The sequence below is a fragment of the Microtus oregoni genome, unplaced genomic scaffold (assembly GCF_018167655.1).
Source record: "Microtus oregoni isolate MIOR12 unplaced genomic scaffold, Mior012 000048F_ref0000485, whole genome shotgun sequence".
Taxonomy (NCBI): Eukaryota; Metazoa; Chordata; class Mammalia; order Rodentia; family Cricetidae; genus Microtus; species Microtus oregoni.
The window spans coordinates 6,387,258-6,407,201 of NW_024543222.1; the positions used below are offsets into that span (position 1 = coordinate 6,387,258).

At 48.5% G+C, this 19,944-nt stretch overlaps 3 protein-coding genes across 6 annotated transcripts in view; 2 read left to right on the forward strand and 1 right to left on the reverse strand.

Annotated features, from left to right (window-relative positions):
- Window positions 1–7,416, forward strand: part of Fam104a (family with sequence similarity 104 member A) — a 21,265-nt gene extending 13,849 nt beyond the window's left edge. The window contains exon 3 of one of the 2 annotated variants that reach the window (XM_041635713.1): window positions 6,802–6,886. In XM_041635713.1, coding sequence (XP_041491647.1) covers window positions 6,802–6,886 — 85 coding nt within the window. Of the gene's footprint in view, window positions 1–6,801 lie in introns of both variants that reach the window. The other variant, XM_041635712.1, reaches the window with a different exon arrangement.
- A 226-nt stretch (window positions 7,417–7,642) lies between these two features.
- On the reverse strand, window positions 7,643–19,920 carry Cog1 (component of oligomeric golgi complex 1). 3 transcript variants are annotated; one of them, XM_041635700.1, is made up of 15 exons: window positions 19,540–19,920; window positions 17,065–17,306; window positions 16,730–16,911; window positions 16,429–16,599; window positions 15,436–15,592; window positions 14,064–14,274; window positions 12,550–13,338; window positions 11,995–12,141; window positions 11,620–11,781; window positions 10,707–10,834; window positions 9,789–9,897; window positions 9,193–9,302; window positions 9,039–9,117; window positions 8,598–8,632; window positions 8,003–8,121 (listed from the first exon to the last, which is right to left on the reverse strand). In XM_041635700.1, exons 1-14 carry the CDS (start codon window positions 19,915–19,917, stop codon window positions 8,618–8,620), a joined length of 2,880 nt encoding a protein of 959 aa, XP_041491634.1. In that variant the 5' UTR covers window positions 19,918–19,920; the 3' UTR covers window positions 8,003–8,121; window positions 8,598–8,617. The 3 variants fall into 3 exon arrangements, with proteins under 3 accessions (XP_041491632.1, XP_041491633.1, XP_041491634.1); XM_041635698.1 differs by lacking the exon at window positions 8,598–8,632 and having other exon boundaries at window positions 7,643–8,121; window positions 19,540–19,919; XM_041635699.1 differs by having other exon boundaries at window positions 7,979–8,632.
- Window positions 19,196–19,944, forward strand: part of Slc39a11 (solute carrier family 39 member 11) — a 441,115-nt gene continuing 440,366 nt past the window's right edge. The window contains exon 1 of the mRNA XM_041635707.1: window positions 19,196–19,473. The gene's annotated coding sequence lies outside the window, so the exon portion shown is untranslated. The remainder of the gene's footprint in view (window positions 19,474–19,944) is intronic.

Consider the following 19,944-nt stretch of genomic DNA (forward strand, 5'->3'; position numbering starts at 1 on the left):
TTTATTTAGTATTATATTCACCCAGAACAGTGGAAAACTTGTGGAAGTTGGTTTTCTTTTTACAGTATGTGTGGGTCCCGGCTGCTGAATTCAGGTTGTTAGGCATGGCAGTAAAGTACATTTACCCCTGAGCCATCTCACTAGCCTAGACAGGTCTGCTCTTGCAAAAGTCTTGGCCAGTAAACACTGCTCCTCAGAGACAAGACCTCACAGGCGTTCTGTATCCTCTAGTCCTCCCTCTGATGCCTCCATTCTTTCCTTCCCAACCTTTGATGTTAAGGAGGAGGCATTACGGAAGTCCCACCTGTGGCTGAGTATCCCTTACCACTTGCCTACACTAATCTGTAGGTAGAAACACCATAATTGAGATAGCAGTTTGATGGGCACATCATGTCCATTTAGCTTCTCTGCTGAGACCTAGGTCCTCTCCACCCTCCAGCATGTGGACAGGTTTATGGTACTGGTTGAATCCTTCCCTTGGAATAGGTCTCACATACAACACGGGAGGTTGGTTTACCTTATGGATTCAGTGCCATAGGCACTGGCCGGTCAGTAGTGTAACACAGCTGAGAAAGACTCAGTGAGAGTGCTCCCTCAGCAGCCTGCATAGCGTCCTGTCCTTTAGCAGTGTGACAAGTAGCCGTCAGGGAGGAGGCTTCCATCCTTGATGGCTTATTTCTCTCTGTCCTGTACTCAGTTTTGTTTGCATTTTGAGAGTCTTACAGCCCAGATGGCCCAGGCTGGCCCAGGCTGCTCTTCCTACCTTCATCTCTAGAGTGCTGGAACTGCAGGCATACTGCCATGCCTGGCTAAGTTATGACTTTATGAAGCAGAGAGACTCCACAGTTAATATGCTTGCTTGGGCAGGTTTTGAAAGTTTAGGAGTAGAAAGCCATATTTAGAGGTGTTTAATTTCTGCTATGGTATAAAGAGGTTATCGTTTAAGCTAATCTAATGTCCCAGCCTGGTAAGGATAGAATTACAGGCAAGCCTATCCAGAGGAGCAGCATTTCTGGTGAGCAATTTGAGAAACTAAAGATGACCTTCCTTGTGTATTCATTCTACACCGCAGTCCTGCATCTTCCTGTCTGTCACACAGCTTGCCAGTGTTCTGGGGTAACTGCTGGTTTTTCTCATTTCTTTGCACCTCTCAGCTTTAACATGGATCTTCTCTGGTCTGCTACTTTGCCCCTCTTGCTTCCTAACTCACCCATCTATAGCTTCCTAGGTGCCTCTTCCTTTCCCTACCCCCAGCTGTCTTTGCTTGTCTGCAGCCGTCTTGTGTTTTCTCAGGGACCTTCCCTCCCTCTTCTCCTTGCTGGGCTTCCTTGTTGACTAAACTTCGTGGGGGTGTGAGCAGTGGTTGATACTCAGCAAATGATTTTGGGTGTCTCCTGCTCTTATGTGCATGTCCTACCAGGGCCCTCACAGCCCCCTGTTGGGTATGACACACACCTGCAACACATCCTCCAGGCCCTGTGCCTGCTTCCTGCTTGGCCTATGAGGAAACATTAGTAGGCCTCTTTTCCATCTCTCCAGACCTCATCATACACAGATCTTTGGGATCCTAACTCCCTGGGGCAGATCTGAGCATGACTTGAGTGTTTGGAACCTCTGCTTGTGCCTCAGTGCCTCTTGTAATCTGGCCATGATCTCTCTTTGTGTTGTGTTTTACCAGCTCCTGACACCGTCCAGGTGTGTCACACTGAGCCTGTCACCCTCAGGACACTCTTTTTCCATTTGTACTTTGAGTTTATGCTGCTTGCCTTGGTTTGTCATTCCCTGTCTATTCCAAGTTTTCCTCATGGACCAGTGGAACTTAACCCAGCATGCACCACTGCATTTCTTTTCCAGCAGTAGCTGTGGACTGGTTATCTGTGGATGCATTACCACCATTTTCCTCAGTTGAGCTCAGTAAATGTTTACCAACTGCTTGAGCAGCCCTGGTGACATGCTCATAGCAGCCAGTGGGCATGAGAACAGCTGGTGTTCTGGCAAGTATGCCAGAAGCCCACAAGTGACTCCAGGATGTCTGGTCAGGACAGCGCCCTTCCGGCTGCACCACCCTGCAGCAGTCATGAGGATATAATAACCGCCTGTACTCTTGACTCTCCATGGGCTTTAGTAACGGGACTCTTCAGAGTTGTCAGTGTTTCCATGAGATTATTAGCAAACAGCAGGGAACCAATTTGGGCAAAAGAATTTGGTGCCTTCAGATGCAGGTATAACAGGGATAGGATAGTTCCTCTGGACAGAATGGCAGTTTGAACTCAGAACTGTGTTCCATCACATAGGAGCATCTCCTTCCAGCCATCTGATCCTGAAAGGTAGCATCACTGACTGAGAGCAGCTTGATTAGTCTTTGCCCATTTCACCGTTTCACCTGTGGCTGAGAGAGCACAGGGCGACTGTTTGTGCTCAGAGACGGGTGAGCAGTTCATCCCAGCGGTCGGCCTGCCTGCCTGCCCTGCCCACAGGCAGCTCCTGGATGCCCTGCACCACTTGTCCCGTTCCTCCTCTCTTCTGGAGGGTGAGGGAAGGCCTTGGTGAGAGGCTCCCCTGGAGGACTCATTCCAGCCACAAGCTTCTCAGTTCTTGTGGTTAGTCATGGAAGCAGAACAGCCTTCCTAGAGTCTGACTGATAGGTCAGTAGCTTTTTCAGAGTCTGTCTCAAATTTGTAAGTAACTAAAGACCTTACTCTGTTTGTAGTAACATTCTTTCCTTATGGTTCTTGTTTTCTCTCTCGCTCTCACTCCCCCCCCTCGTTCTCTCACTCACTTTCTCTCTCTCACACACACACACTCATGGGGGCTTTAAAAAAACGAAAGTAAACAAATAGTTAAATAAGTAAATAAGTAGTTAAATGAAATAGAAGATCCCAACTCTAAATGCCTTTTTGTGATGTGATGTACACTATACACACAGAGAAGTATATATATGGCAAAGAAAAGGTTTTTTTTTAAAAAATTCAAAAATATTCTGTTAATATTTCCAGATTTTTTTTTTTTTTTTTGTTGTTGTTGTTTTTCGAGACAGGGTTTCTCTGTGGCTTTGGAGCCTGTCCTGGAACTAGCTCTGTAGACCAGGCTGGTCTCGAACTCACAGAGATCCGCCTGCCTCTGCCTCCCGAGTGCTGGGATTAAAGGCGTGCGCCACCATCGCCTGGCCAGAATTTTATAGTGTGGTTTGATCATATTAACCCTCTTCCCCTGCTCCTTACTTCCCTACTTGCCTGACTTTGTGTTTTCTTTCTCTTTTAAAACACTCATTGAGTCCAATTTGTGCTGCCCTAATACTCTTGGGTATGGGAGGAAAGGTTTTTTTGTTTTTTTGTTTTTTTTTTTTCTCTCCAAGACAGGGTTTCTCTGTATAACCCTGGCTGTCTTGGAACTAGCCAGCCCAAGAAAAAGAAACAAACAACCCAGATGATACATTATATGTAGGGTTTAGTCTGAAGAAAAAGTGACTTCTTAGATGTGTAAGTTTCTAGTGCTGAGAATAATTTTGTGCATATATATGTAATGAATGTATTACAATTTAACTAGTTTGACCAGTTAGGTTTGTTTGTGAGACGTTTTACCCATGTTACCATGAGTTGGTTTGCAAGATTTAAAAATGAACTAGGGAACAAACAAAAAAATGAACTGGAGCATTGGACATGGCGACATCTACCTATAATCTTAGCACGTGGGAGGCTGAGGAAGGCATGATACACATGCCAGGCCAGCCTGGACTACATCTGGAGGCTGCAGCTCGAGAAACCCCAGCAAGACCAGCTAGTTAGAAGCATACTTTTTAAAAAAGAGCTCCGTGACCTGTTAATGAGCTTTCATCTTTTCTCAACAGTGTAATTTTGGCTGATACAGTTTGAAATACATGCAACTTGACATGCAAATTTGACTCACTAAAGACTTAACTCTGGTTCTGCCTATGATTTTCAGAAAGTGCCTGTAATGAAAGACAGTAAAGAAATCAGACTAAGAAACAGAACTTTTGCTCCATGAGTTTCTTTCTGATCTAGGGTAGTGACCTACTTAAATATCCATGACCTCAGTGTAGGTAGCCATTCTAACCTGTTAAGGTAGCTTGGGAGAGGCCTTTGTAGAGTAAGCTTTTTGTTTTGGCATTGGCTTTAAGACTTATTTAACTCCAGCAGGGCTGTGATGGTGCATGCTTTTAAGGCCAGCACTCAGGAAGCAGAGGCAGGCAGACCTCTACGTTCAAGGCCAGTCTAATCTACTGGGGAGTTCCAGGATATCCAGGGCTACAGAGCCCTGTTTCGAAAAACAAATAGACAACAACAATAAAAAGGAAAAGAAAATTGAATACTGCTTTAATTGCACAGACACTACCTGTGAGCACTGAGTATGTGCTTGTGCTGAGTAGCTTAAGTCATATGTGGGTGTCAGGTGTACCAATCGATGCTTCCAAGCAGTGCATTTTGACTGTTTCAGGTGAGTTACCTGTATGCATATTAGTACCTAGAGCTAGGACTTAATAATCACTTTGAAAATGTAGATCTGGAAGCATTTATAAACCTTGTTTTTATGGGATGGAGAGATGCTCAGTGGTTAACAATGCTGGTTGTTCTTACAGAAGACATGAGTTCAATTCTCTGCACCCATATGGTAATTGGCAACCATTTAACTCCAGATTCAGGGGAGCCAACATCTTCTAAATTCTTTGGGTACATGGTGCACATACATATATGCAAGCAAAACATTCATACACATAAAATAAATCTTAAATCCTATTTTTAATGGAAATATATAACTACAGAAAAATTGATAGAGGGGAAAAGGTATCTATAATCCTCCCATTCTTTTTTTTTTTTCACATGGGAGTTTTATTGGAAGAGGAGAGAGAAGGGGCAGAAAAGGGGACAGAGAAAAAGAAGAGAAGGAGGCAGAGATGGGTCCCTGGGGACAAGAGTGGCCAGAGAGAGACAGAGACAGAGAGAGCGCTGGGAGGTGGGCAAGGCCCACCTTTTAAAAGGAAACATAACGAGTGTGCACAGGGAGTGCTCTTAGTCCTCCCATTCTTTTAAGATTTGTTTTATGTATTTTATGTATATGAGTGCTCTATTTGTATGTATGCCTGCATGACAGAAGAGAGCATCAGACAAAAGAAGCCATTAGATCCCATTATAGATGGTTGTGAGCCATCATGTGGTTGCTGGGAATTGAACTCAAGTCCTGAGGAAGAGCAGCCAGTACTCCTAACCATTGAGCCATTTCTCCAGCCCCATAATTCTCCCATTCTAACGGAGTAACTACTTTGGTCTGTTTTCTTTCTAGTCTTTTCTTTTATGTATAGACTTTACATAGCTGTAAACATATTTCAAAGCAAATACCTTTGTCAAGGGAACGTACGTTAGATATATATATAGCAAAGAGCCAAATTTCAAACCAGATTCTAAACCAGCTCAATTTGTACCCCTTCCTTAGGTTTTGATTCCTTCCCAGATAAAAGAGGGTAGTTTTAATTCTAGTGTTGAAAGGCAGACATTTTTCAAGTGACTTGCTCTGATAAAGCCTCTGATTAGCTTCTTTAAGATAAGTAAATGTGGGCTGGAGAGATGGCTTAGGGATTAAGAGTGCTGCCTGCCCTTCCAGAGGTCCTGAGTTCAACTCCAGCAACCACATGGTGGCTCACAACCGTCTATAATGAGATCTGATGCCCTCTTCTGGCATGTAGAACATTGTATATGTGATAAATTAATCTTTTTTTAAAAAGATAAATAAATGTTAGGTCATGCTGTGAGAGGGCACAGGGGCACACACTCAGGCACACATTGTGTGTTGGCACCAAGGTGGACAGGCTAGTTTTTAAGTGTGTTTTGTATTCTACTTAAGTAGTTACAGGACATTATTTTGTGTGCAAGTTGTCAGTTACCTGTGTCAGTGGTTCATTTTGTGGACAGGGCATGCCTTTTCTATCCCTGTACCAGTAAGTAGCTGATACTTTCCTTGAAGTTGAGAACTAAACACCTTTGTTTATGGAAGTGGTGGATTGAATGAGAGGTTAAAACAGAGAAGTGAAAAAATAAGATGTAGGTGAAGGGCGTGCAGTCAAGGTCCATGTATTAGACCCAGCACTTCCTACCTGACAGGGTAGTTGTGTGTGAGAAGCCCAGTGTTGTGAGTACATGAAATAGCAGTTTCTTTGTGGTGGTTCAGTATATACTTTTGGGGGGATTTTTCCTCCTCCTGTGTCACCCGAGGAGCCCTCTTCCCACTTTCATGTCTCATATGTTGTATCACACTGTCCATCCCACATCCTTAAAATCTTTTTTCTTTTCATGACCCCTCTCTAGTTGCACATAAAGTCTGGGAGAGCTTAATATCATGCTTTCATTTTTCTTGCCGTACAACCCAGAGGACCACTCCTGGGCATCCCACCATACAGCACTTGTGCATTTGTGTGTATTGCTCTTTTCATAGCAGCAAGATGGAGTCATCTTAGGTGTCCATCAAAAGATGAGTGACTGAAAGCGCTGAACACATACACAATGGATCTTTTGTTTTGTTTTTGGAGACGGTTTCTCTGTGTATCCCTAGATGTCCTGAAACTCACTCTGGAGACCATGCTGGCCTTGAACTCACAGAGATCCACCTGTCTCTGCCTCCTGAGTTCTGGGATTAAAGGCATTTGCCTTTAATTTAAAGAAAAATCACAGTGGAATTTTCCTGAGCCATTACAAAGAAGACTCTTAACAGGGTGTCTTATTTTAAGCCCAAGTAAAGTCTTTTTTCAGGAAGACTGGCTGATATGACCCTGGCCTTTTCTTTTTCTTTCAGTCTTCGAGCAGCGACAGTGGTGGGAGCAGCAGCAACAGCAGCATCAACAGCCCAGACAGGGCCAGTGGGCCAGAGAGCAGCTTGAGCCACATCATCCCTGGATCCTGCCCCAGCACCCCCCAGCCGGTGCTGCCCGAGCAGTCTGCACTGTGCCAAGGCCCTTACTTCCATATCAATCAGACCCTGAAGGAGGCCCATTTTCACAGCCTACAGCACCGAGGCCGGCCTCTGACATGATGCTCCGGCAGTTTCTTGCCTTCTGTGAAGGGACAGCACTGTGCATATTGAATATTTCAACTTAATGATTTGTTTTTAAAAGTTGCACACAGAAAAAAAATGCCTGTTGGCTTTCAGTCTATATTGAGTATTGGGTCAGCAGGCAGCTGTTTACGTGGGGTTTTGCTGTATTATTGCGATTTCAGAGGGGCTTGGGAGCAATTTTTTATAGGATTCTTTTGAGAGAGGGCATCAAGTCCATGTCATGGCAGTGTTTGAGGAAGTCTCTGACTGATTTCCACATCTGTCAGTTAGACATTTACTGTATGTAAGAGCCTCTTAAAAATGTGGGATCTTCAGGTTTTTTTTTTTTTTAACTCAATAAACTAGTAAAGAATATCTAGTTTTCATGGGAAAAAAAAACATAAGTTTTCTCTCCAAATATAGGAAGTTTGACTCAGTCTTGCACTGATGTTAACTGCCATACTACCTCTTAGTGTGTAGGTGTCCATGAAAAATCCTTCCTGGAAGGGAACAGCCGCCTGCCCTGAAGACCGTGAGGCCAAGCACTTTCCCTGCCTGGTTGTGTCTGTTCCATATTTGTATTCCCAGGGAGGATGTCACTTGCATACCTGTTTTCTTCTAGTCTTCACTGCAGATGCTACAGAGAACCCCGTAGTCTAAGAAATACCTAGTAATTGTCTTATAAATCTGCGTATTAACAGCTTAACTGCTAACCCGTGCAGTGCCCATAGCCAAGGCAGTGGTCAGTGCTGATGAAGCACAAGCTGCCTGTTAGATAAAGAGTGAGTATTTAATTCATGCTTGACAGCACCCCTGCCTGCTAGGGGGCCGCATTCCATCATCAGAACCGGGAAGATTGGGGCAGTGTAGAAACACAAGGAGAGGCACGTCTGGGAAAGCGATGCAGTAGTATTTAATTAGAGCCTGGGCATTGTTTCCATGCTACTTTGTCATACTAGAGAGCCAGGCAAGCTTGAATAAGGAAGATGCAGGTGAGTCGTCTTCCTCGCTGGCGAGCTGTCTGAACAAGGAGCCAGGATGTGTCGGGTCACCTGCTCTGGAGAGTGCTGGGGGGCCAACCTGCCATTAGATGAAGAGGAAGTGCCTTAAGCCTCCTGGCAGCTCCCCCTCCACTGCACCCCACTCAGGCCACACAACACAGGCAGCAGCACTGAGGAGCAGGGACGGCTCTAGTAAGAAGGGTCCGAGGGAGCTGCTGGACCACAGCAGGCTAGACTGCTACAGCTACAGTCTGAAGACGGCCCACGCCAGGAAGAGTGGACACGCACTGCTGCTCTGAAGGCCACAGCATGGAGGCCAGCTGTGTTGACATGGGAACCATAGTGTTATGAAGCCCGGAGGTCAGAAAGTTGCTTTCTTTTAGGACTGTCTTCCAGATTTTAAAACCCTGTGTTTGTTGAGGATGCAAATCTTACTGGGTTTGCTGGCAGGGAATGTGGGAAAGGACTTTTCTGGAATTCTATCTAACAAACAGTCAAACAGTGCTCTAAGAAAAGCTGTCAAGCACACATGTGCACAACACAATCCAGAAATACCCAGGAGGGCTCCGGCAGGCTTAATGGATGGCGTCCTACCAAAACAAAACATGTATTAATAAAACAATGCTCAAGAAAGCCCGCTTCCTGTTTCCCACCCAGCTAAAGGCACAGATGGGACCATCTGCAAGACAAGGGTCTGCTCCCCATGCTGTGATGGCAGTGCTGGAGCCAGTCACCAGTCAACTCTCCCTACCCTCCAGCATGCAAGAAACCACCTCTGTCCTGTGCTGTGTGTTCTTCACGGGCTCAAGCCAGTGGGCGTCTTTCTATGAGCTCAAGCTAGTGAAACCTTGTATTCTTGTGCCGCCATTAAAAAGCAGCCTTAGTGCATTGCCATATGGTGCCTAATTGGTTATTTCTAAAAGAGCTGGTGGGGGTTTGGCTCCCGAGTGGAGGAGGGGGTTGGAAGAACCAGGAGAACCTCTTCTTGGCACTAACCTGGGCTTGTGTTTCGACGCCTCTGCCGGTTGTTTTTGCCTTTCTCGTGCTTGTCATGCTCAGGGGAAGCAGCCCAAACCTCAAAGAAGAAAGACGATTTCACGTGGTGAACAGCCAGCCGCGGCCCGCGGACGGAGTCTCTCGAGCTACTCACCTGATCTGACTGGAGGCCAGTGGCAGGATGTTGTGGGGTTCCTGGGAGTTGAATGTGCTGCTCCGGGAGGCAAACTGTTTCTCTGTACCAGTAACCAATCCAAATAGAACCTGCAGGTCAGAAAGGGAGGGGGCCCAGTGACTCACCCCAAGAGACAGTGGCTTCCCTGTCTAGCCATCATTTGGGAGAGTACTTTTAAGTGCTAATTTTTCAGAATTATTCCTTAATCTGCCAAGGGTGAGACTCTCAAAGCCATGGAGTTCACTTCTAAAACATTTATTGTGTATGCGCACAGCCGTCCATGTCCACAAGCACACCTGAGGTCAGAAGACAACTTTCTGGAATCAGTTTTCTTCTCACATATGGGTCCCAGGGACTGAACTTGGTGTTGGTGGTGCACACCTTTCACACTGAGCCCGGCACCCATGTATTTCTTTTTGTGAGGCTGTATAAATAAACTAACCCTTACCTCCAGCATTGCTATTGAAGATCTTACCCCTGTGCCCGAAGGACTGGGGCAGACTTGCTTAGTGATTTGAACCAGATGCACCCACTCTCCTCACTAGTCACACTAGCATGACTGTGACCCAACTTACAGAAGTCCGCTGTACCAGGCGATTAAGGTTGCTGTTGAGATGTGGTGTGAAAACATCCAGGTCAAAAGGGTCGATGAGGGCCTCTAGCCTGTCGGTCACTTTCTCAAGTCTGCGAAGAGTCAGAAACTTTATTCTCCACACACTTCAGGACAGAAAACGACCTGGCAGTTCTTACTACGATAGAAACCCCAGAGGTGGGCATTGTCCAGCCGAGTTGCATAGTGTCCTTAGGACAATCAGCCAGACATGATGCCTAAGTTATGTGCCTTCTGCTTACCAAACAGGTTCTGCCTGCTTTACTTGGCTGTGAAATTTATTCAGCAAGTGTTACTTAACCTACCTGTTACACAGTGACTCACTGTAAGAGAAACTAAACAATGTGCAGGATGTGGCAAGCTTTCTTTGTGAGTACTTCAGGAAAGGGGCCTCAGCTTAGGCTGTTGAACACCAGCATACAGACTATTGTAAGATTGTGCCCAACCACAGCTAAGTAGTACAGGACACACAATGGGAGATGTTTCCCTGTGGTGTGGCCTCAGGGCTGCCCAACTGCTCAACTCATGGACACCACCACCAAGACAGGGTTTCTCTGCTTATAGCCCTGGCTGTCCTGGAACTTGCTCTGTAGACCATGCTGGCCTCAAACTCAGAACCGCCTGTCTCTGCCTTCAAGTGCTGGGATTAAAGATGTGTGCCACCACTGCCTGGCAGCTTTTAGATATTCTACACAGTGCAAGACATAGTTTATTGCTGGCCCAGACAAAGATCTAAATCCTGGACCTGAAGTGTCGTTTCAACTGAACGCTGCACTCTCCTGCCACTGTAAGTTGGGAAAACCCCAAGAGGAAACCTAAGTATACTGTCCATTAATTGCATCAGGAAGAGGCTGCCTTGGAGGCGTCCAGAAGGAATAGTCACCTGGAGTCTGGCTTGCTCCGGCCACTCTTCACTTCCTCCCCCTTGCTGGTCAGAACGATGTTGAGGTAGCGCAGGTCATAGAGGAGCTGCAGGGCTCGATTCTGGGTCATTGGAAATGTCCCTTCTTTCTGCAAGTGAAGGCTGGCTGGTGAGGGGCTGATTGCTTACATGGGTCTCAGAGCAGCTGCAGGTTCTGCTTGTATTACAGCTTGGTACAGTTTCAGAAGGTGCCGCTGACACCCACAGGTTCAGTATAGAACCCTGGTCTTAAAATCTTAGAGACCCAGCCCTTAAAGTCAGGCTCTGGGCTGAAGGTGGCTATCACAAAGGGGCAAGGCTTCTTGCCTGGAGATGTCTGTGAGCTCTGAGGCTCAGAAGGGAAGACTTCTAAGTCAGGATGGCCCTGCCTTTAAAAGTTCCCAATGAAATAGGACGTCAAGGGTCAAAGACACAGGTGTAGTGGCGGCCGAGAGGCTAGGGCCTCCTCCCATCCTAAAAAGAACCTCTGGTACCACAGGATCCTCCATCCTGCATCTACTTAGCAGCCAGCATGGAAGGGATGGGTGTATCTCCTGTGTGTGGAAGCCACTCCCAGCCGGGCGGCCCATCTACTGCTATCTGATCCTGCGTACATCAAGGGTTTAAAGGCTTGCCCAGAGCCTGCATGAGCAAATGGTGGCACTGGTGCCAGAGCTTAGCTGTTTTCACTGTGAAAGCTTTTATCATGCTGTCCACCAGTCCTAACTTCAGGGTAACAGTCAACCTGCAGAGCTGAATGCCTCTCCTAACACAATGAAGCATACTTATGGGACCGGGGCCAGGGGTGGGCAATGATGCCATTCTGTGCCCTTCATACAAACTGCCCAAATCCAAGAAAAAGGTCTGTTCGTTTGGGAAAACATTGGGTATCTACCGTTATCTGTTGTTCCTCTGTGAGTTGCTCATAGGCAGCTGTGACTTGGGCCACACAGGTCTTCAGCATCTCCTGCAGGGTCACCTTGGGCAAGGCATGGCCTCCAACCCGATTAACTTCCTGGCACAAGCTAAACAGGAAGGACTGTACATACCAGGACGGCTGAAAGATAAGAACATGTTGCTAAGTGCACTCAGCAAGCCCCACGCAGTCCTCACTTAGGATACCAATCAAGCATCATCTGCCCACTGAGCGAGCGCTCAGCTGGTCCTCGGAAGGCACACATGGAAATGGCTTTCTCAAAGCACCCTGCTCCCTCAGAGCAGTTTGTCCCCTTCTGCAGCCCAAGCACCCGTGACGGTGGGACGAACTCACTTGCGTAGGGAGGCGTATCTTGGACGTGACACTGCTGCCAGACTCAGTCTCCTCTTGAATTTCTAGTTCATCCCAGTTGGTGGCAGTGGCCAGGATTGAGCCAGCATCACTTAAAAGCAATGACTGAGTGAAGCCACAGATTAGGAACTGGTGATAAAAAGAGAACAGACCATCAGTTCCTCGGGGCCCTCGCAGCTTCGGTTTAAAGTGGCCAGTGTGTGGGTGGCAAACAGCCAGCCCCATTCCCTTGGCAAGTCAACACCCAGCGGGAGGATGCAGTTGCTAGCCACCTTAGTAATGCCTGGTGTCACCTGGATGAAGACCACAGGGGGCTGTGGTATTGACACACAAGCAGGAAGCAGGATTCCCTGTCCAGGTTGGTAAGAGGAAAACATGCCATAAAGTCTAGGGTGAGGAACAGAAGTTTACACAGGAGCTGCCCGGCGCAGGTTATGGCAGATATGAATAAGCACTAGCTATGAATAAGTCAGCAGGACTGAGAATGGGCAGACTCGAGTAAGGCCCCAAGAAGTCCCGTCACTCCCTGTCACTCACTTTCACAAGCGCTGAGCTCCAGACCCGGTAGGCCACGACACTCTGTTGGAGCAGGATTTCCTTCACTTCCTGCCACTGGGCCTGCACGGGGAGTACCTCCTGAGCTTTCTCCTTCCCCTGCTGTTTCAGAGCCCTGGCCTCTCTTGCAGGTTTTTCGGAGCCCCCACACTTTCCCACAATACACTGCTTCAGGTGAGGGCACAGTTCTCCCAGGGACTGGCAAAGTCTGGCCATGAAGAGGACTGCATGCAGTTTGCTGCCATGAAGGATATCCTTCTGATCGCGTGTGACTTCTTCAATGGTCTGGAGCTCTGCCTGGATGCAGCCCACAATGTACTTGATGCAGGCCACAGACTGAGTCCGCAGCATGTCCTGCACAGTCCCGGCATCTGCATGTCTGTCAAAGGCAGAGTTCTTAGCCTGGTGCACGGGAGAGGGGTCCTTGAGTAGTGGTGTGTCACTGGAGGGAAGGTAGGCCAGGAGGTCGTCCAGTTTAACCTTCAGCTTAGAATCCAGGGCAGAACAGAAGCTCTGGACCCCAGGGCTGACCGCTTGGGCTTTCATGGAGAGGCCACTGTTGGCAAACTGAGGCCGGTTTGCCACGCTGACCCAGGCAGCATCAGAAGGCAGGTCGCTGGGACTCTCGGACCAGAGGAAGAGAGACATGTTCTGCTCAAAGTGGACATGCTTATTCGATGTGGAGTTGTTGCTCTCCAGTTCCTGCAAAGCTGAGACCAGAAGCTCTTTGGAGCTGCTGGAGATGGATTCAAAACCTTCTCTGGTCAGGGTCTAAAGAGGAGAGCAGAGTTTCAGTCATTACTTCATGGAACTTTCCAAACGAGCTGAAATGGCAATTTATGCCAGCATCTGGAACGTTCTTTACCACACTCAGAGTGAGTATTGGCGCCTGAGTGTGAAATGCCACGCAGGCTCAGGGGTTAACGGCTTGTTCCACCTTGGTGGCACTTTGGGAGGTTGTGGCTACTTTAGGAGTGGGTTTAATGAAAGCAAGGCCACCGGTGTCTCCTCAGGGTCTGTGCTGTTGTCCCTCCCACCCCATCTGCTTCCTGTTTGCCACAAGGTAAAAAGGTTCTGCTGCATGCTCTGGTCACGTGTTCTGCCTCATTGCAGAGGCTCTAACATGCTCTGGTCACGTGTTCTGCCTCACTACAGAGGCTCTAACGTGCTCTGGTCACATGTTCTGCCTCACTATGGGTCCAAACCAGCCAAGTTACCATGTACTGAACTCTCAAAACTGAGCTAAAATACATGGTTCCCCAAGGTATTTCACGGCGATGAGAAAAAGGGCTAACGCTGTCAGCACTGTGTGGCAGAGGACAAACCATCATGGAGGGGCATCAGACAGGGACCTGCTAATTCTCTTAGCTTTTAGAAAATTTAGATGTGGTAAGAAACAGGGAAAGAAGGCATCTAGTACACGAGGGCATTTTCAACGTGGACAAAAGGGCACACTAGGCTTGGGCATCAGGCAGTCCAAGAGATGCTCACCGCACCTGTAACCGATCTAAGAAGAGCTGCTGCATCAGGTCCTCCCAGAACAGGAGCGGCTTCTCCAGAAGCCGCTGACACACCACCTCCCAGCTGTGGCTGGCAGACTCGTTGGTGAGCAAGTCCCATACGGCATCTCTGATCCCTGCGAGACCTTTCATGCTCTTCACGTACATAAGCAGGTTGGTGATCCCATTCTTAATGTCTTCACTGCACCTGCAACAAGACCACTTCCTTGGGCTCCACTAGATTCCTGACTTCTGCATGCGTGTGTGTGTGTGTGTGTGTGTGTGTGTGTGTGTGTATAAAGAGAGGGTTCACTATAAACTCCTGGCTGGCCTGGAACTTGCTATGTAGACAGGCCTGTTTCCTGTGCACTGGGATTGAAGGTGTGCACTAGCATACCTGGCCTTGATTTTTGGTTTTTATTTCATTAAGAAAATTCTTAAAACTTCATCTGAAGCCTCTGGCCTGGGTCCATCTGCACATTTCTAACTGGACTGACGCTGGGGCTCTGCAGCCCTTAGCACGCCACGTTTTTTTTTTTTAAGATTATTTATTTATTACATATACAGTATTCTGCCTGCATGTGTCCCTGCACCCCAGAAGAGGGCACCAGATCTCATTACAGATGGCTGTGAGCCACCATGTGGTTGCCGGGAATTGAACTCAGAACCTCTGGAAGAAGAGTCAGTGCTCTTAACCGCTGAGCCATCTCTCCAGCCCCATGCCACGTTTTATGTAGAGCTCCATGGCATGGCTCAGAACCAGCACATTAAACAAAAGCTCAGAGTAGACATAACTCAAACATAAGGAGAAAAGCTTTTACTTACTGTTTCAGAAAGATAAATTATTTTAAAGATATTATTATTATTATAGACAGGATTTCTCTGTGTAGCCATGGCTGTTCTGAAACTCTTTGTGTAGTTCAGGCTGGCCTCAAACTCAGGGATCTGCTTGCCTCTGCCTCCCAAGTGCTGGGATTAAAGGCGTGCACCATCACTGTCTGGCAGAGATTTTATTTTTAATTATGTGTACTTGTGTGCTTGTGCAGGTACCTCCAGAAGTCAGAGGCAGCAGATCCCTTTGGAGCTGGAGTTACAGAGATGGATGTGGGCTCTGGGAACTGGGTCCACATCTTCTGGAAGAACAGCAAGCGCTCTGCTGAGCTATTTCTCTAACTCACGAAAAAATAGCTTTCTGATTCTCCCACACAGATAACTAAGAGGGTACAAGGGCAGCAGTGCACCCCGAGTGGGTGGCTGACATGTGGCACGTCACCCAGGTGACTGAGAGTCTCAGCGCATGCCTCCCAAGTGTGGCCACATCAGAGGCTGCATGCAGGTCAAGCCTCGGGGATGCTCTCTGACTGCTTACATGTCGATCCACTTCTGCAGCGTGTCCTTCAGGTACTCCTGGCTGATGGGATGAGCGAGCGTCCGTAGCTCTGGCTGGAACTCCATAATGGAGGCTGGCAGGTGTCTGAACCAGCTGCACAGCTGCATCTCCCCTTGCAGGACACCGATGCCCTTTCCTGGAGAAAAGCCAAGGGAGAAGAATCCAGGCTGTGCTTTGAACAGCATATTAAGAACTAAACAACCAGTAGGGAAATCCTAGTCCACTGCCCTTGTGGGGCAGTCTGGATAAAGGTTAGATAAAGGAAGAATAGGAAATGTCAGGCCTTCATTGTGTGTGGCAGCTTCCCAACACTCTGCCATTCTGCTGGTTGAGAAGAATAGTACAGCCAGGAGAGAAAGGAAGGCAAAAATGGAAGAAATGAAAGAATGCTGTACAGTCGTGTGTGGGTGTGAGCACGCACGCACAGGTGGGATCTTGCCATGTCACTCAGACTGGTCTCCAACTCTGAGCCCCAGTGGTCTTTCTGCCTAAGATTTCTGAGTAGCTAGGGATACAGGCACATGGCAGGCACCGAGTAGTTAGGGGCAGGGTTTCTCTGTGTAGCTCAGGCTGTCCTGGAACTCACTCTGTAGACCAGGCTGGCCTTGAACTCAAAGAGATCCTCCTGCCTCTGTCTCATGTATGACGTCAAGTAATAGGCCTGCCACCTCCCGGTTTCAGCTTTTGGTTTAACCTCACTTCCCCAGGGAAGTCCTCTTTGGCCTTGAGAAGATCCCTCCAATGTTGCTAGGCAACCGGTACTTTGCATTTACAGCAATGACTATGCTTGGCATCAAGCAGCACCCTGCACCGCTGAAGATTCAGCATCTGCTTTTACAACTCAACTACGATGTTCGTGGAGTAGGAGACAGAATCTTCCCAGTTCACTGATTTATCCCCCAGAACCTGGCATAGGAGCTGGGACATGGGGCAGATCAGCTGACGGAATGAGGAGAAAGGGTCTGAGCTCACCTGTGGGATGCTGGCTTGTGATTGTCTCCAGGGTGGAGAAGAGCAAGCCACAGGGCAGGGATGGGTCGGGCAGCACGCCTTCCGGTAGAGTGTAGAAAAGGGCATGGGCTTGGTTCAGAGTGGTAGCCAGTAGCTCCACCAAAGAGCAAATCTGGGTCTTGATGCTAGCACCTGGAAGAAGAAATCACCCTCGTTTAAACTTTCCCTTTACCGAGGCTGGACACAGGACACTGATGCCTCGGGTTGTCTCGACACATGCCACTCCATCCCGTTAGAGAATTTTAGAGGAAAGCACACCCACCGTGGTGAGGCTGGTTCAGGAGTTTCTGAATAGTCGCCTTTCTGGCCATCAGGAAGTCTGTGAGGGCTTGGCGGGGAGAACTCTCCTCCAGGAGCATTACAGAGCAGAGGGCCTCGGCCACAGCCTGCTCTGACACATTCTGGCATCTGAGCAGCATCTTGCTTTCATGCAAAATAGTTGACCTAGGAAGACTCACAAAGATCAACAAGGAATGGCTAACATTTGGGGTGAAGTATCTCACCCCAAACTAGGTGAGAAAGAAGAGGGACTCCGGGACACAGTAGGGATTAAGTGAGGTCCAGACATCCTTAGAGAGCCTGGGCGCGCTCACTTACCGGAAGTGGCTGGCTGCTGCCACCTGCCGGATGAGAATGGGGAATCTCGAGAGGATGGGGCTGTATCTGGAGCTAGAGGAGTCCAGCTGGAGCAGGCTGTGCAGGTGGCAGCAGAGCAGGTAGAGCTGTGTGGCCTGGAGATGCTGAGAGGCTTCCATGGAGCTCCAGATCTTCTCGGGGATCTCGAACAGCAGCTTGATCTGGGCAGCCATGCTGTAGAATTTCTCGGATGGCGGCTGTGGCTGGAGGGCAGAAGGAGAGCGAACAAAAGCATGGATCCCTTTATACGGGCTTGGGGAGAAGTCGTGGGATACTTTAAGGTTTTAAGCTTTTGCCAGATGTGGTGGTGCACACCTTTAATCTCAGCACATAGGAGGCAGAGGCAGGTGGATTTCTGTGAGTTCAAAGCCAGCCTGGTCAACACAGAATGTTCTAGGACAGCCAGGGTTGAACAGAGAAAACCTGTCTTTTTTTTTTTTTTTTCTTAAATCAAGTTTCTTCAAGCTAGACTTAGTCACTCAGCCATGGGGTAGTGGGGTCTGACGCAGGCCAACATCTCCCCATCTAGTTATTGGTGGCAGGAACCCTTTATCCAAGTTCCTCCTTTGTCTGATGTCTAGCCTTCCTACTTTCTCTCCTCCCTCTTCGAGGGCACCAAAGATTTCTGTGCTCACTGCTCATCTGGCCCAAGCTTCAGGCCTCTCAGTCTGCCCTCTCACCTCACGATTCTGTCTTCGCTAGTGCCATGTGTGTGTGTGTGTGTGTGTGTGTTGGGGGCAGGGCAGGTGGATTAACTTTGGCTCTTGTGTGCTCCTCCCTATCTGCCATGAGAGGCAAGCAGGTCTTCAGACATCAAATGCTAACAGTTTGATCTTGGACTTCCCAGGACCCAATGCCGTGGGAAAATTAATTTCTATTCTTTATGAACCACACAGTGTCGAATATTTTGTTAACAGCCTAGCTGGCCGGAGACAATCTCCCAAACCTTAGTTGTCCTCACTGAGGAGGACCCACACCTAAAGCACTTCCTCTGGAACTATTATGTTAGACGGACACAATTTTGGTGATTAATCACTTTTATGCTAAAATATTTTCTATTTTTTTTATTTATTATGTATACAGTGTTCTGTCTGCATATATGCCTACTCTCCAGAGAGAGTACCAGATCTCATTACAGATGGTTGTGAGCCACCATGTGGTTGCTGGGAATTGAACTCAGGACCTCAGGAAGAGCAGTCAGTGCTCTTAACCTCTGAGCCATCTCTCCAGCCCCCTAAAATATTTTCTACTGCTATTCTAAATTATTTAATTAAATAAATTGAACTTCTCATGGATTTATTTCCTTGGTTAGAATGTAAGCTGCAGGAAAAGGATTTGGGAGGCTTCTTTTTGTGATTTAAATGGGGAAGGAATTTGTGGGGCTGCCCTAGAAATACAACAGCCATAACTATGAAAATCAATACATTTTAAAAACTAGGTTTATATAGTTAAAGTTTTGGGGGGTTTTGTTTTATTTTTATTTTATTTTATTTTGGTTTTTCGAGACAAGGTTTCTCTGTATAGCTTTGGAGCCTGTCCTGGAACTAGTTCTTGCAGACCGGGCTGGCCTCGAACTCACAGAGATCCGCCTGCCTCTGCCTCTCCGATGCTGGGATTAAAGGCGTGCAGAAGTTAGCTAACGAAGTCTGGTCCTCTGAAGGGGGCTGTACTTAATGCATAGACTAGGGAGTGATAAGGGCCAAGGTGTTTCCAACCTTCTATGTCCATTTTCATTATACTTGCCCAGTTTTTTGGTTTGGATTTTTCTGAAACCCAAGTAGCACGAGAAAGCTAGCTCTGAATTTGAGTTAGATTGTGCTTTTGTTTTCTTTCTTCTGGTTCGGTAAGTTCTCCCAGCTTAAAAATATTTACCCTATATGCTCTCTGTTTATGCCTAGGCCAATGGACATGCTTAGGATGCGCTTCCCACCCCACCATTCCGCATCAGGTCTTTAATGTTTCAGGGAACGGAAGACAGGATGCCCTGAATTTTCTAGACCAGCTTCGTTGCCTAAAATGAAATTGTTCGCCTATTACAAGGGGGAGGGCCTGACGGCTGAGGTTGCCCTCCCTCAATCCTCCAGGCTCGAGTACCGGGTGGGATGAGGAATGAATGACTTGATGGGAAGGTGTGAGCAAACTGGAAGAATCTGTTCCTTGACTGTCGAGAGACCCCTGGCGTTTTCAGTTAAAAGGGAAGGAGAGCACCGGGAACCCGAGGGACGCGAGGGAATCGTCCGGAAGTCCGGGAAGGCTCCTGGAGCAAAAGGCCGGTCGCCTTTTCGGGAGCGGATCAGCGTCCTGAGCAAGGCCAGCAGACGCCTCCCCGGAGCCCGGACCGGCGCGAGGGGCGGGCTCCTCCGGCGGAAGGTGAGGGGTGGGGTCCGCCGGACGCCGAGGGCGGCGGGACGTGGCGGGTTCGGGTCCCGGACTGACCTGCGGGGCCCGCGGGAGCCGGGGCGCCGCGGAGCCGGCCTGGCGGAGGCGAGCGCAGTATTGATCGGTGGCCCGCACGGCGTCCACCAGGCCCTCGGCGCAGCGGCGCATCTGGCCGATGGTGTCGGCCGCTTCGATTAGGTCGCGGTAGCGCTCGCCCACCATCTGCCGCAGCTCCTCCTTCTTGTGCTCGATCTCGGCTCGAACCTGGCGCTCCAGCCCGCGGATTTCCTCCGCTCCATGCGTCTCGAAGAGCGCGTTGGGATCGCGCAGATCCAGCCGCTTCAGAGCCGGGGAGGCGGCCGCGGCCGCCATGGTGTTGAGCCAGTGGCCACCCGGCCGCTTCCGCCTGCCGACACCGTCCCGCCCCCCCGCCATCTTGGATGAGGGCGGAAGTACTTCTGC

What these genes read in the sequence shown, in the direction of transcription:
- Cog1 (XM_041635698.1), bottom strand. Translation starts at nt 19,917, where the DNA reads ATGGCGGGGGGGCGGGACGGTGTCGGCAGGCGGAAGCGGCCGGGTGGC. An exon ending in CACAAGCCAGCATCCCACAG is followed by an intron (nt 15,593 to 16,428) that starts GTGAGCTCAGAC and finishes GCTTTTCTCCAG; the next exon opens with GAAAGGGCATCGGTGTCCTG. An exon ending in CGGAGCAAGCCAGACTCCAG is followed by an intron (nt 9,898 to 10,706) that starts GTGACTATTCCT and finishes GACTCTTCGCAG; the next exon opens with ACTTGAGAAAGTGACCGACA.